Source organism: Heterodontus francisci, chromosome 2 (assembly GCF_036365525.1).
Source record: "Heterodontus francisci isolate sHetFra1 chromosome 2, sHetFra1.hap1, whole genome shotgun sequence".
Lineage (NCBI taxonomy): Eukaryota > Metazoa > Chordata > Chondrichthyes > Heterodontiformes > Heterodontidae > Heterodontus > Heterodontus francisci.
In genome coordinates this window covers 176,146,309-176,161,792 of record NC_090372.1, presented here as the reverse complement: position 1 = coordinate 176,161,792, position 15,484 = coordinate 176,146,309, and the positions used below count along the sequence as shown (strand labels likewise).

Genomic DNA, 15,484 nt, shown 5'->3' with positions numbered 1-15,484 from the left:
TGTTGGGGGGACCTTACACAGTGGTCTTTCCCCATTGAGCCTTTGTTGCGGATGCCCCAAGCTTTAGTGCGTCCTTCAGCATGTAGTCCTGGACCTTGGAATGTGCCAGTCTGCAAAATTCGGTCGTGAACAACTCTTTGCGCTGAAAGACCAGCAAGTTTCGGGCAGACCAAAGGGCATCTTTCACCGAATTGATAGTCCTCCAGCAGCAGTTGATGTTTGTCTCGGTGTACGTCCCTGGGAACAGCCCGTAGAGCACAGACTCCTGTGTTACAGAGCTGCTTGGGATGAACCTCGACAAAAACCATCTCTTTCCACACCTGCTTTGCAAAGACACATTCCAGGAGTAGGTGGGCAACCGTCTCTCCCCACCACAGCCACCGTGGGGGCATTGTGCAGAGGGGGCGAGACTTCGGGCGTGCAGGAAGGATCTGACGGGGAGGGCTCTTCTCACCACCAGCCAAGCTACATCTTGGTGCTTGTTTGAAAGTTCTGGTGATGAGGCATTCCGCCAAAAGACTTTGGCGGTCTGCTCGGGGAACCATCCGACAGGATCCACCGTCTCCTTTTCCCAGAGGCCTTGAGGACATTCTGTGCAGACTACTGCCTGATGGATTGGTGGTCAAAGGCGTTTTCCCGCAGAAACCGCTCCACGAAGTATAGGTGGTATGGCACGGTCCAACTGCATGGAGCATTCCGCGGCAATGTGACCAGGCTCATCCTTCACCACACCGGGGACAGATAGAACCTCAGCACGTAGTGACACTTGGAGTTTGCGTACTGGAGGTCTACACACAGCTTGATGCAGCCGCACACGTTGGGTACATTTTTCCCGCCCTTATCCAGAGGTTTGAACATCGTGTCCCTCCGGACCCAGTCCATTTTAGATCCCCAGATGAAGCAGAAAATGGCACGGGTGACCGCCACAGCACAGGAGTGGGGTATGGGCCAGACCTGCGCCATGTACAGCAACAATGTGAGCGCCTCGCACCTGATGACCAGGTTCTTACCCACAATGGAGAGAGATCGCTGCCCCCACATGCTCAGCTTGTGTTCGACCTTGGCTACTCGCTCCTCCCAGGTTTTGGTGCACGCCCTGGCCCTTCCAAACCATATCCCCAGCATCTTCAGGTAGTCTGGCCTGACGGTGAAGGGGACAAAGGATCGGTCAGCCCAATTTTGTTTTTTAGAGATACAGCACTGAAACAGGCCCTTCGGCCCACCGAGTCTGTGCCGACCATCAACCACCCATTTATACTAATCCTATACTAATTCCATATTCCTACCACATCCCCACCAGTCCCTATATTTCCCTACCACCTACCTATCCTAGGGGTAATTTATAATGGCCAATTCACCTATCAACCTGCAAGTCTTTGGCATGTGGGAGGAAACCGGAGCACCCGGAGGAAACCCACGCGGACACAGGGAGAACTTGCAAACTCCACACAGGCAGTACCCGGAATTGAACCGGGTCACTGGAGCTGTGAGGCTGCGGTGCTAACCACTGCGCCACTGTGCCGCCCAAAGAACATGGCCTCGCTCTTGCCGTGGTTAACTTTGGCTCCTGAGGCCAGTTCGAACTGGTCGCAGATGCTCATCAGTCTGCACACGGACAGCGGATCCGAGCAGAAGACGGCGACGTCATCCATGTACAGGGAGGTTTTAACCTAAGTGCCTCCACTGCCTGGGATTGTCACCCCTCCTATGCTCGCATCCTTCCTAATAGACTCAGCAAAGGGTTCAATACAGCAAACAAACAAGACCAGAGAGAGAGGACAGCCCTGTCTGACTCCAGATTGGATCCGGAAATTTTCCAATTCCCACCCATTGATTGAGACTGCGCTACTGATGTTTGTGTAGAGCAGTTTGATCCAATTGCAGATTCCCTCCCCAAACCCCATTTTGGAGAGCACGTCCATCATGTAGGTGTGTGATATCCTGTCAAAAGCCTTCTCCTGGTCCAGGCTGATGAGGCAGATGTCCACCCTCCTGTCCCTAACGTAGGCGATCGTATCCGTGAGTAGCACGAGGCTATCGGAGATCTTCCTGCCGGGTGCAACCAGTTCAATCAAAGGCTGCAAGCCTCATCAAAGTATTTAAATTGCCAACTTGCCTCCTGGAAGTGGGTTGGTTACCCTCTGTTAAACCTGGAAAGGTGCAGATGGGTTTGGGTTGGTTTTAAGATTTTTAAAATTTTAAAGTCTGAACCAACCCTAATGCATCCTTTTTTGGGGGCTTAAATTAATTCCACTGTTAAAGCACTAGAAAGGGATGATGTACTTGAGAGTTCAAAGACAGACTCTATTTGGTTAGAATTAAGGAACCACAGAGGGGCAGTTAAGCTGTTGGGTGTATACTACAGGCCACTAAATACTGAGAAGGGGATAGAGGAGACTATGGGCCAGATGTTTGTTTTTGGGTCAGGACCCTAATGAGCAGAGCATTTCCAGGTCCTGATCCCATGCGTTGCTGACGCAGTGCTATTTTTAAATGCAAGATAAGTAGTTAGCCTGAGAGCATGTCCAATTAGATGCACCAGAGGTGTTATGGAGGTGGGAACGGGGAACTGAGTACGATCTTTAAAGGCAAGCGGTAACCATTACTGAGCTTGCCGTTGCCTATACAAATTAGCCACCAGAGATTTTGGAGGGCCTGTGTGGGCATGGGCGTTCCCTGGTGGCACCCCATTTTCCCCGATCCGGTTTCCTGCCGCTCTCCACTGTGACATTAAACTCTTCCAGCTGCAGCAATATCCACACTGAGACATATCTGAATGCCTCTGAATTAATTTATTCAGTCCTTCCCATATGGTCCTCCACACCGCTCATATCTTCATAACCCTGTCGTGTTTCCTCCCATGGCATTTTCCCCATTCCCAACCTTTAAAAATTGCTCCCTGCTACTGCCAAGCCTGTTAATGAGCTCTTTAATGAGCTCTACAGGCACTTAATTGAAGGCAAGCACCTGACCCAGTTCCTCCCTGCTGGTGGCACTTTGAAAATAACTTTGTGTTCCGGAGACGGCGGGACCCAGTGCTGCCCTCCAGGAACGTGCTATACAAATCACACTCAAAGCCATTCTCACTCTCAGCAGGGTTTGATAATCTGGCCCTAAATTTCGATGGGAGAGCTCTTGGGGAACAGTGATCACAATATCATTAGGTTTAGAGTGCTTATGAAACAAGACAAGGAAAAATCAATTGTGATAATACTCAATTGGAGAAGAGCTGATTTCAATGAGTTGAAAAGGGATTTTGCCCAGGCGGAATGAAATCAATGATTGGCAGATAAAACATTAAATGAGCAATGGGAGGCCATCAAAGAGGAGATAATTTTGAAAGATTCTCACAGGGGGAAGGGAAGGACATCCAAAGCTGGAGCTCCCTGGATGAATAAAGAAATAAAGATTAAAATTAAAATGTCAGTTTCATAATTCAGTAGAGAGCTAAGCTGCATACATAAAGTACAGTGGAGAATTGCAAAAGGAAATAAGGAGGGCAAAGAGAGTGTATGAGAATAGATGAGTGGCCAACATAAAAAGGAACCCACAATTCCTTTAAAAACATATGAAAAATGAAAGGTAGCCAAAGAAAGGGTGAGGCTGATTCGGGATCAAGAAGGAGATTTTTTATTATTTATTCATTCACAGGCTGTGGGTGTCACAGGGAAGATCAGCATTTCCTGCCCATCCCCAATTACTCTTGAAAAAGTGGTGGTGAGCCATCTTCTTAAACTGCTGTAGTCTATACAGTGTAGTATACTGACAGTGCTGTTGGGTAGGGAGTTCCAGGATTTTGACCCAGCGATGATGAAGGAACAGCGATATATCTCCAAAATCAGGATGGTGAGTGACTTGAAAGATAACTCGGAGGTGATGGTGTTCCCATGCACCTGTTGCCCTTGTTCTTCTAGGCAATAGATGTCACAGGTTTAGAAGCTGCTGTCAAAGAGCCCTTGGCGAGTTGCTGCAGTACATATTGGAGATGGTACACACTGCAGCTGCCATGTGCCGGTGATGGAGGGAGTGAATGTTTAAAGTGGTGGATTGGGTGCCAATCAAGTGGGCAGCTTTGTCCTAAATGGTGTCGAGCTTCTTGAGTGGTGTTGGAGCTGCACTCATCCAGGCAAGTGGAGAGTATTCCATCACACTCCTGACTTGTGCCTTGTAGATGGTGGACAGTCTTTGGGGAGTCAGGAGGTGAGTTCCTCCTTGCAGAATTCCCAGCCTCTAACCTGCTTTGTAGCCACAGTATTTATATGGCTGGTCAGGTTAAGTTTCTGGTCATTGGTAACCCCCAGGATGTTGTGATGAGAGTAGTAGATGCTGAGCGTCCAAGTACAAATTATTTTTGTATGATTGCAGTGAAGCCATGCTCTTTATTTGAATAAGATGTTTACAGATTGTATTTGGCAATGACAGTAGTATTACAATGCAATCAATTCTAGTGACAATTGCATATATTACCTGTTGCAACAGAATTCATAGTTCATCTGTTTAGGCCCTGACACCCATTATGGACACAGTTATATGAAAACCAAGACAATTTTAATTGTTACACAAGAAAAGCATGTTATCATTCGATGCAGGCCAAGCCACATGACATGCTACAGATTAATCTGATACATCATTCAGGAAGCAAACTTAATAATCCACTCAATTAAATATGTTTCAGCAAACACCACTACATGTACAGTTAAGCAAGCAAACGTGAATCAATTACTTCTATTGCAATAAGAGTATAGAAAGATGCAGCATTAAAATTATGCCTTCTCACAGCTGCAGGGTGTCTGGACTTGCTTTACAGTCAATGGATTACTTTTAGAAACAGAAAATAAGAGCAGGAGTCGGCCATTCGGCCCTTCGAGTCTGCTCCGCTATTCATTATGATCATGGCTGATCATCCAACTCAGTAACCTGTTCCCGCTTTCGCCCCATACCCTTTGATCCCTTGAGAGCCAAGAGCTATATCTAACTCTTTCTTGAAAACATATCATGTTTTGGCCTCAACTGCTTTCTGTGGTAGCGAATTCCACAGGCTCACCGCTCTCTGGGTGAAGAAATTTCTCCTCATCTTAGCCCTGAAAGGTTTACCCCATATCCTTAGACTATGACCTCAGGTACTGGACTCCCCCACCATCGGGAACATCCTTCCTGCATCTACCTGGTCAAGTCCTATTAGAATTTTATAGGTTTCAATGAGATTCCCCCTCACTCTTCCAAACTCTAGCGAATATAATCCTAACCGACTCAATCTCTCCTCATACGTCAGTCCCGCCATCCCAGGAATCAGTCTGGTAAACCTTCGCTGAACTCCCTCTATAGCAAGAACATCATTCCTCAGATAAGGAGACCAAAACTGCACAAAATATTCTAGGTGTAGCCTCACCAAGGCCCTGTATAATTGCAGCAAGACATCCCTGCTCCTGTACTCCAATCCTCTCGCTATGAAGGCCAACATACCATTCGCCTTTTTTACCGCCTATTGGACCTGCATGCTTACCCTCGGCGACTAGTGTACGAGAACACCCAGGTCTCGCTGTATATTCCCCTCTCTCAGTTTATAGCCGTTCAGATAATAATCTGCCTTCCTGTTTTTTCTACCAAAGTGGATAACCTCACATTTATTCACATTATACTGCATCTGCCATGCATTAGCCCACTCACTCAACTTGTCCAAATCACCCTGAAGCCTCTCTGCATCCTTCTCACAACTCACCCTCCCACCAAGTTTTGTGTTATCTGCAAATTTGGAGATATTACATTTTGTTTCCTCATCTAAATCATTAATATATATTGTGAATAGCTGGGGTCCCAGCACCGATCCCTGCGGTATCCCACTAGTCACTACCTGCCATTCGGAAAAAGACCCATTTATCCCTACTCTTTGTTTCTTGTCTGCCAACCAATTTTCTATCCATCCCAATACACTACCCCCAATCCCATGCGCTTTAATTTTACACGCTAATCTCATGCGGGACTTTGTCGAAAGCTTTCTGAAAGTCCAAATAAACCACATCCACTGGCTCCCCCTCATCAACTCTTACTAGTTACATCCTCGAGGAATTCTAGTAGATTTGTAAAGCATGATTTCCCTTTCATAAATACATGCTGCCTCTGCCCGATTCTACCACTGTTCACTAAGTGCTGTACTATAAAATCTTTGATAATGGACTCTAGAATTTTCCTCACTACCGACGTCAGGCTGACTGGTCTATAAAAAGGGAGATAGAGAGAAAACAGGGAATTAAATAGTGGGGTTACATTAGCTACCCTCCAATCTGTAGGGACTGTTCCAGAGTCTATAGAATCTTGGAAGATGACCACCAATGCATCCACTATTTCTAGGGCCACTTCCTTAAGTACTCTGGGATGCATACCATCAGGCCCTAGGGATTTATTGGCCTTCAATCCCATCAATTTCCCCAACACCATTTCTCTACTAATACTGATTTCATTCAGTTCCTCTCTCTCACTAAGCCCTGTGTTCCCCAACATTTCTGGTATGATATTTGTGTCCTCCTTTGTGAAGACAGAACCAAAGTATGCATTTAGTTGGTCAGCCATTTCTTTGTTCCCCATAATAAATTCCTCTGTTTCTGACTTTAAGGGACCTACATTTGTCTTCACCAATCTTTTTCTCTTCACATACCTATAGAAACTTTTACAGTCAGTTTTTATGTTGCCCGCAAGCTTGCTCTCGTACTCTATTTTCTCCTTCTTAATCGATCCCTTGGTCCTCCTTTGCTGAATTCTAAACTGCTCCCAATCCTCAGGTCTGTTGTTTCTTCTGGAAATTTATATGCCTGTTCCTTGGATCTAATGCTATCTCTAATTTCCCTTGTAAGCTATAGTTTGGCTACCTTTCCCGTTTTACTTTTGCGCCAGACAGAGATAAACAATTGATGCAGTTCATCCATGCCCTCTTTAAATGTTTGCCATTGCCTATCCACCGTCATCCCTTTAAGTAATGTTTCCCAATCCGTCATAGCCAACTCGCGCCTCATACCTTCGTAGTTTCCTTTACTAAGATTCAGGACCCTAGTCTCAGAATCAGCCACGTCACTCTCCATCTTGATGAAGAATTCTATCATATTATGGTCGCTCATCCCCAAGGGGTCTCGCACCACTAGATTGTCAATTATTCCTCTCTCATTACACAATACCCAGTCTAGGATGGCCTGTTCTCTAGTTGGTTCCTCAACATATGGTCCAGAAAACCATCCCGTATACACTCCAAGAATTCCTCCTCTGTGTTATTGTGACTAATTTGATTTGCCCAATCTATATGCAGATTTAAGTCACCCATAATTACAGATGTTCCTTTATCGCATGTGTCTCTAATTTCCTGTTTAATGCCATTCCCAACATCACCACTACAGTTTGGGGGTTTATATACAATCCCCACTTACGTTTTTTGCCCCTTAGTGTTTCTCAGCTCTACCCATACAGATTCCACATCATCAGAGCTAATATCTTTCCTCACTATTGCGTTAATTTCCTCTTTAACCAGCAATGCAACTCCACCGCCTTTTGCTTTTTGTCTGTCCTTCCTAAATACTGAATATCCTTGGATGTTCATTTCCCATCCCTGGTCACCTTGCAGCCATGTCTCCGTAATCCCGATGAAGTCAAACCTGTTTACATCTATATGCGCGATTAATTCATCTACTTTATTGCGAAAGCTCCGCGCGTTAAGGCACAAAGCCTTAAGGCTTGTCTTTTTAACATTACTTCTCCCCTTCCTTTTGAAGTCTAATTGATATCAGATGGGAAAATACAACAACAAAAAGTCACATTTATATAGAGCCTTTAAAGTAACAAGTTGCTTCACAGGAGCATTATAATACAAAAGATGACACCAAACCACACAAGGAAATATTAGGTCAGATGACCAAAAGCTTGGTCAAAGAGGTTGGTTTTAAGGAGTGTCTTAAATGAGAGAGTCAGAAAGGTGTCAGGAGGGAATTCCAGAGATTTGGGCCTAGGCAACTGAGGGCACAGTCACCAATGATGGAGCAATTAAAATCAGGGACGCTCAAGAGGCCAGAATAGGATGAACGCAGGTATCCCGGAGGGTTGAGAGGCTGGAAAAGATTACAGAGATAGGGATGTGTGAGACCATGGAGGGATTAGAAAACAAGGATGAAAATTTTAAAATCAAGACATTGTTTGACAGGGAGCCACTGTAGGTCAGCAAGCACATGGCGAATGGGACTTAGTGCGAGTTAAGACACAGGCTGCAGTGTTTTGGATGACCTCAAGTTTCAAAGTTTGGAATGTGGAACACCAGCTGAGAGTGTGTTGAAATAGTCAAGTCTAGAGGTAACAATGGCATGAATGAGGGTTTCAGCTGCAGATGAGCTGAGACAGGTGCAAAGTAGGGCGATGTAAGGGAGGTGGAATTGGACAGCCTTGGTGATAGCGCAAATATGTGGTCAGAAGCTCATCCCTGGATCAAGTATGACACCAAGGTTGCGAAGAGACTGGTTTAGTTTCATAATGTTACCAGAGGAAGGATGGAGTTGGTAGATAAGGAACTGAGTTTGGAGCGGGGACTGAAAACAATGGCTTCAGTCTTCCAAATATTTAATTGGAGGAAATCTCTGCTCATCCAGTACTGGATGTCACATAAGCAGTCTGATAATTTAGCAACAGTGGATGAGTCGAGAGAGGTGGTGGTGAGGCAGTGCTGGGTGTACAGCAAACAATTTCTACCCAGCAAGATCCTACAAAAGGTAAATGAAAGAACGGTCAGATTATCAGTTTTGGTGGTGTTGGTTGAAGAAGTGACCTTGACCAAGACTTCCTGCTCTTTCAATACCATGAATCTTATACAGACAGATGGATGGATTTAAGCAAGATTACAACATGACTGTGTGCAATAGCTAAAGCTGTATAGATATAGGCAAAGGGGACATGCACGCAATAGCTAGAATCTCTTGTGACAGAATGGTTGGTTATGGTAGAATAATTCAAATGTTGTATGGAAAATGTGATGTGTGTGGGCTGCAATGGTGGTGAGAGTAGTAGGTGCAGAGTGTATGAACAGGAAATGGAGTGAAATGTGGTGTCAAAACAACAAGACTGTCATGAAGCCAGTAGGTTTAAGCTACTACAAATTTTGTCTGCCATGTTGTGAAGTTTGTTAACACTCTGATTGCCAAAGCACCGTAAAAATCATTTGAACCTCAAAGGAAAGAACATCTCAAATTTATGATATATTTTTTAACAGAATTTGTTATCTGACATAATGGTACCTATTGCATTTACATTTAGATAGTGTAGTTATTGCCCTGGCCTTGTACCCTAGAAGTCAAAAGATAAATTGCCCACCATTGTAAGTTATGAAATTGAATTCAGTAAATCTGGGGGTAACATTATTTTTGCTGTAAAAATTCAACTGGTACACTAAGGTTCCTCAGGGAAGGAACCTGTCACCCTAATCTGGTCCATAACTCTTACCTTAATAAGTGGTTGGCTCTTAATTTCTGCTGAAGTATTCGATCAATCAGTTTACAATGACTACACAGGAGGTTCCCCATTGAATCTCAGGGTGAGTAGGGATGGAGAATAAATCTGGCCTTGACAATGTCCCACCTGAGAAAAATAAAAACATCTCCAAAGTACACCTGCAAAATTATTTGAACATCTATATCATAAGTTTGATGCTCACTACACATTATTTTATCAGGATGACAATGGCCTCGCAATGGGCAGGAAAGCCAGGGGCAACCCCGTGTCGGCCGTTTGGAGGAGCCCCTGGCAGATTATCTGCCAATCTAACAGCTAATAAACTGCCCGCCTCCAAGACCTGTTGGCCAATCAAAGGGCCAGCAGCTGTTCAGTGCCAGCAGCGCCACCATGAGCAGTGGCCATTGTTAGGACTGCACTCAGCTGCCAGACTCATCAATTGACACAGTCTTGCAGCAAAGTAAGTGGGGTCTGTGTCGCCAGGGTCAGTCAGGCAGGCCCCAGCAAGTGGGCGGGGGGGGGGGGGGTGGGTGGTGTGGTTGGTGAGGACAGGGGTGGTGTTGCCGCGGAGTGAGCATTGCCACCGGGAAGCCCCTCCGTGAGCTACTAAGTACCCTTTTAGGAGGGTCCCCTGACAAACCCACAGGGAGGCCGTCAGGGCTCATCAGGTGGTCTCCCCGTGTGGCGGAGGGCTCACCCACCACTTGTAAAATGCCAGCGGCAGTGGGAAGAGGCACTTAATTGGCACAATTGACCTCTGGGCTGGAGGGCACCCCTCCACCTTCATCACCACTGGCAAAATGCCAACCCCTACCCTCCCTCACCATTTTCTGCACCCTCTCACCCACCCTCCCCAACCTCCACCTTCCAGCCACATGAAATTTTTTCTCATAATTCTTCATATTTGCCTTATTCTGTACAACTTTTGTTTGATTTGAGTGTCTTATGCATAATGTTCACTATAAAAATGTCTATATTTTATACAAAAAGTGCTGGGAGAGAAAACGTTTAACTGAGGAACCAAAGTGAAGGGCCAAGGCATGAGAGGGTCAAAGTAGAGGGCATGCTAAGACTGGAAAGAGTAGGAAAAAAGAGATTAATCAAGAAGTATTGTTTAAGTATCACCAAACTGGGATTTTTCAAGGCTGTAGGAGGGAAAGAAAACTGAGGAAATTAAGGAGTTCCACAGCATTGAAGTCCTAAGAAAATATAAATGAACAAAAGGTGATGCCATTACACTTGATACAACTCAGTTAGAATGCAGGGAAAATGATTATGAAGGATGGTTATTTGTGGCTTATAAAGAACAAGTTGGCCATTGACAACAGTTAATTCTTTTTGATATAAAAGTGCTTGTTCAGACTTTTGGTTAGAGTTTTTACTTTCTTATTCAATATGTCTGTTTATGCAAGTTATGACAATATTATGGAAATTTGGGGGGGAAAGAGTAAGTCCTGTGTTTCCAATTAAGTTCATTCTTTCTTTAGGCCCTAGGATCATAGTTAAGAAAAGAGCGCATTGATAAAGTTGCTGCAGATCTTGATCTCATGGAACAGGCAACTGCTACGACCTTTCTATCAGTTCACAGGATGCAACTCCATTGTCTTTCCTATGATGAACATACTGATAGCTGTGGGCTTTTCTGCTCTGGCTCCTCTCTTTACTATCAAGTCCATTTGAGGGATCTCTATTTTGTTTGCCACAAGCATGATAAAAAGTCAGAAACACTGGCATAAATATAATACCATGAGCTGCACCAAAAAATATGACAAGAAACATGATCTTAAAAAATGTTCTGAATATGTAACTTTCTGCAGCAGCCAGCACAACTACACCCAGTACAGTTGAAAGGGCCCCCTGGATAATGGGATAGCCTAGAGTGTACAACACATCAATAGCACGTCCATTGGCACTTGTTTTATCATTTGAAACAAATGCATATGAAATATGAGCTGTAAAATCCACAGAAAAACCAATGCAAATGACCAGACTAATCATAGATATAGAATCTAAGTTGACATCCCAGAAAACCATAAAACCAGCCACACCCACTAAAATTGATGCAATAGCAAATGTTACCCATAAAGAACAAAGTGGATTAGGTATTAGGAGTAAAGAAATGATCAACATAGCAACAGTTGCCACAATTATATTCTGGATTGTGTTAGTCATTATCACAAGATATTGATCAAAGTAGATGAATGCAGGATGATACACAAGCAAAGGAATTCTACATTCCTTTGCCAAGTTTCTTAATTTAATCAGCATGTTTTTTTTATCAAATGAATCACTGATATTCACAATTTGAATGAAAAACCGTGAAGCTCTAATGCTCATATTATCTTCTGAAAGCTCAATATCTTGTTGAAATGAAGGAACAAACTTAAGCAATATAGACAAAGTTTCTATGAATGTATTTTTCTCCCTTATATCTATTGACATCTTTTTAGAATGCTTAATGTGTGCACGAAGCCATGACTCTGACAGCTCACCATCTACAAATGAGTTGTTTTCCAATCTGCCCATACAGGTTTCAATTTCATCCTGAATGGTGGAATTCCAATATTCCACAGATTCAGTGACAGAAACCATGACTCGTGGTCCATACTTTGAGAAAAAATCACTTTCATCATCATAGAATTTAATCACATATGAATCATCAAAGGCCAGATTTCTGAGATTGATTCCTTCTTTGATGTGTAGACAGCCATAAATACTTACAGCCAAATATCCTACATACAGGACCACCACAATTGCCTTGGTCCATCGATTTGTAAGGAATGGACCATAATATTTCTTAAAGAAAAAATAAACTGGATGCTCTGATTCTACACCTGATTCCTGATCATAAGCCCCACCTACACAACATAATCCATAGAGTTTAGATTCTCCTGGTTTATGATCTTCTTCAACCTTTCTGAATGTCAGCCAATGCCTGTTACTGGCTTCTCTTCTCCCATTCAATGTGAGAACAGCTCCAAAAAATGTAATGTTGTAAATAAAGCAGAACAGAACAGTTGTGCCTGTGTAAACACAAAATGACTGCACAGATGGAAACGGTGTCATGATACCAATATAAAAGGCTAAAACATCAGTCAAGGTGGTGATTGTAATGGAAACAGCTGCTTCAGCGTATGTCTCTGCCAGGCGATCTTCAACTTTATCATGCACTTTAGTCTTTTGCCAGCTGGACAGCATAATAAACATATCGTCTACACCAATACCTGCAGATCAGAAGTGTATTGTATGATAAATCAGTCATTAAGTTGTTATGCTTTTAATATTTTCAGTAATGCAATTAAAGAATATTTGTTTAAAGTACGACTGTGACTTTCTTTTTAGGTTCACAATAAGTAGCCAAATATACAACAATTTGTCGGACAGTTGTATAGAACACTGTTATTGAGTGTAGGTGCAAAGTTTGCTAACTACAAGAGAACAGTGATCCAAGCTGAGGACTGAATCTATTTCTACACAATTAAGCGTACAATTTTTTTTGTTCATTAAAAGTGCTACATCATACATTTTCCTGTTGTTAATACCTGTGAATAGATAATCCATTAGTAAATAATTTTCATGGGTATTCCTGCTGAATTCTTTTAGGAATAAAGTTAATTGAAGGAAATTATTTTAATCTACTGAAATGAGGAACTGTCTCAATCAACTTAAAGCATGCAGAAATTGATCCTTTTTTAAGCAAATTTTTAAAGGAGAGAGATTTGTTCCTTTCATAGAGTAGTGAGAGAAATGGATCCATGTTCTTGCCTTTCATGTCACCCTTTGTTCTTTTGATAATGATCATAAATTTACATCATCTTGATGCCAACTCACCAACCAGGGGAAATGTTATTCCCTACTTCCATTGGGCTGAATTTTGAGGGGCCATTGGAGACGTGAACGGAGGCAAGGCATAAAATAGGGACGGAAGACAGTGGACAGGAAGACTGCATTAAGATGCCCCTTCTGGATTTTATTGTCGGCGGCCGACATGGAGGACTTTGCACATTCGCGAGGCCAGAAGCCACTTAAGGTACTTACCCAATACACTGCAATTTTATTCACTGTTTTGAATTTTTCTGATGGCGCACAGGAACCACGGGGCTTCAGAGCCTCGCCTGGTGAAAGGAAATGACGAGGAGGAGGGAGCTTAGTAAAGGTCCTCTTGATTCATGGCTGTGAACCCACATTCTTCACAGACATAAAGCTTTGCCCTCCTCTCCTTGTAGGTGTACTTCTGTGTCACTCCATGGATCTTCTTGAGGTGTGATTCAGTGGGAAGCCATCAGGTGAGGCAGCATTGCTTGGCAGGAAGGGTGGAGAAGGGGGACATCGGGAAACACTGTAAGGAGTGGGAGCCAAGGTGCCAGCACTGCGGGGATGCCAATACCAGGGTGCCATCGGAGCAATGTCATCTCATCGAAGCTCACAAGTAAGGGGAGGGGGGAGGGTCTGTTTGGCATGAAGGCCTTGCGCTCAGGGAGAGGCAACCTCTCATGGGCCTCATTCACCCTGACTTCGAAGCCCCCATGGAGGAGTAGCAGCATTGGACAGGGTAGGAGAAGCATGAACCGGCAGGGGCACCACTGCCGTCTGGGGGCACACAGGAGGGCCAGCCTCAGGAAAAGAAGGCTAGAGAAGGATGCAGAGGAGCACACCAGCTGGCTCTAGCTCACAGAAGTAGCTACCCTCCAGAGAGGTTCTACTGGCTGAGGGTCAACTACCGAGCAGCAGTGTCTCCAAATACTGCGCCTCTCCGGGAGGCTGTTCATGACCTATATTCCATGATGCAGAATGAGCTAAGGCCCATGGGACTTGGTGGGCAGCCAATGCCAATGGTGCTGAAAGTCACCATTGTACTAAGCTTCTATGCCACCAGATTATTCCAGGGATCCACTGGAGACGTGTGGAATTTCCCAGTCTGAGGCGCACTGCTGCATCAATGCCATGTTCAGGAGGGCCAGGGTGCACTTCCACACCGATCCTAACAGTCAAGCTGAGAGGGATATAGGATTCAGGCCCATCGCTGGATTCCCCCAGGTGCTGGGGGTCATCGACTGTGTGCATGTGTCCATCAAGGCTCCCACTGAACAGCCTGCTGCTTTCACTAACTGGAAGGGCTTCCATTTCCTCAATGTGCAACTGGTCTGTAACCACTGCAAATGGATTTGCAAGTATGTGCACGATTCCTGGGAAGTAGCCATGATGCCTACATACTAAGGCAGTCCCTTTTCTGTGTCACCGTGCGCCTTCAGGGACAGATCCTTGGAGACAAGGACTACACATTGAGGACATGGCTACTGATACCTGTGAGGAATCCAGGAACAGATGCAGAAGAAAGTTACAATACTTGCCATGGCTCAACCTAAGCAACCAACGAGCAGGCCATTGGTCTATTCAAGATGAGATTCAGGTGCCCAGATCAATCCAGTGGAGCCCTCCAGGGTCTTGCTTATCGTGGTGGCCTGTTGTCCACTGCACAACCTGGAGCTACAAAGGCTGGAGGCATTGACCAGTGAGGATATATTGGAGTAATGATGAGGATGTGGAGGAGGATGCTGCCCAGGAAAGGCAGCATGAGATAGGTGCAAGAGAGATATGAGACGCCTTTATACATTCATGTTTCTTTGAGCATTACTGCCTCACGGAACCGCAATAATAGTCTTATCTTTAAGCAGCCCTGTTGTTGTTTCCTTCCTTCTGAACAGCAGCACCCAGGTGCACTTTGCACAGTGGCAAGGCTGAAGCATTGGGTGCTCGGGGCTTGGTCCCTCGCTTCCAGCCCCTTGGGAGGAAGGGTTCAAATGAATTCTCAAAGGGCATCAATAAGAGGAAGGAGACATTGTGAGTGAACATTATTTTATTCTGCGTCAAAATCAATGCACGACTATGCATTTTGACTGCATCTTCACTGGTAATCCTCTTAGTGCATCTATGTGCTCTTTTTAAATCTTTTCCAGGTGCTCCTACATGGCGCTCCCCCTGTGCTGTCAGCTGAGGTGGAGGCAGGCTG

General features: G+C 44.5%; 1 protein-coding gene across 2 annotated transcripts in view; it reads right to left on the bottom strand.

Annotated features, from left to right (window-relative positions):
- Nucleotides 1-3,491: 3,491 nt before the first annotated feature.
- Nucleotides 3,492-15,484, bottom strand: part of LOC137348867 (patched domain-containing protein 3-like) — a 30,813-nt gene continuing 18,820 nt past the window's right edge. For both annotated transcript variants that reach the window (XM_068014111.1, XM_068014103.1), the window contains one exon: nt 3,492-12,698. In XM_068014111.1, the coding sequence (XP_067870212.1) occupies nt 11,038-12,698 (1,661 nt within the window). In that variant the 3' untranslated portion in view covers nt 3,492-11,037. The remainder of the gene's footprint in view (nt 12,699-15,484) is intronic.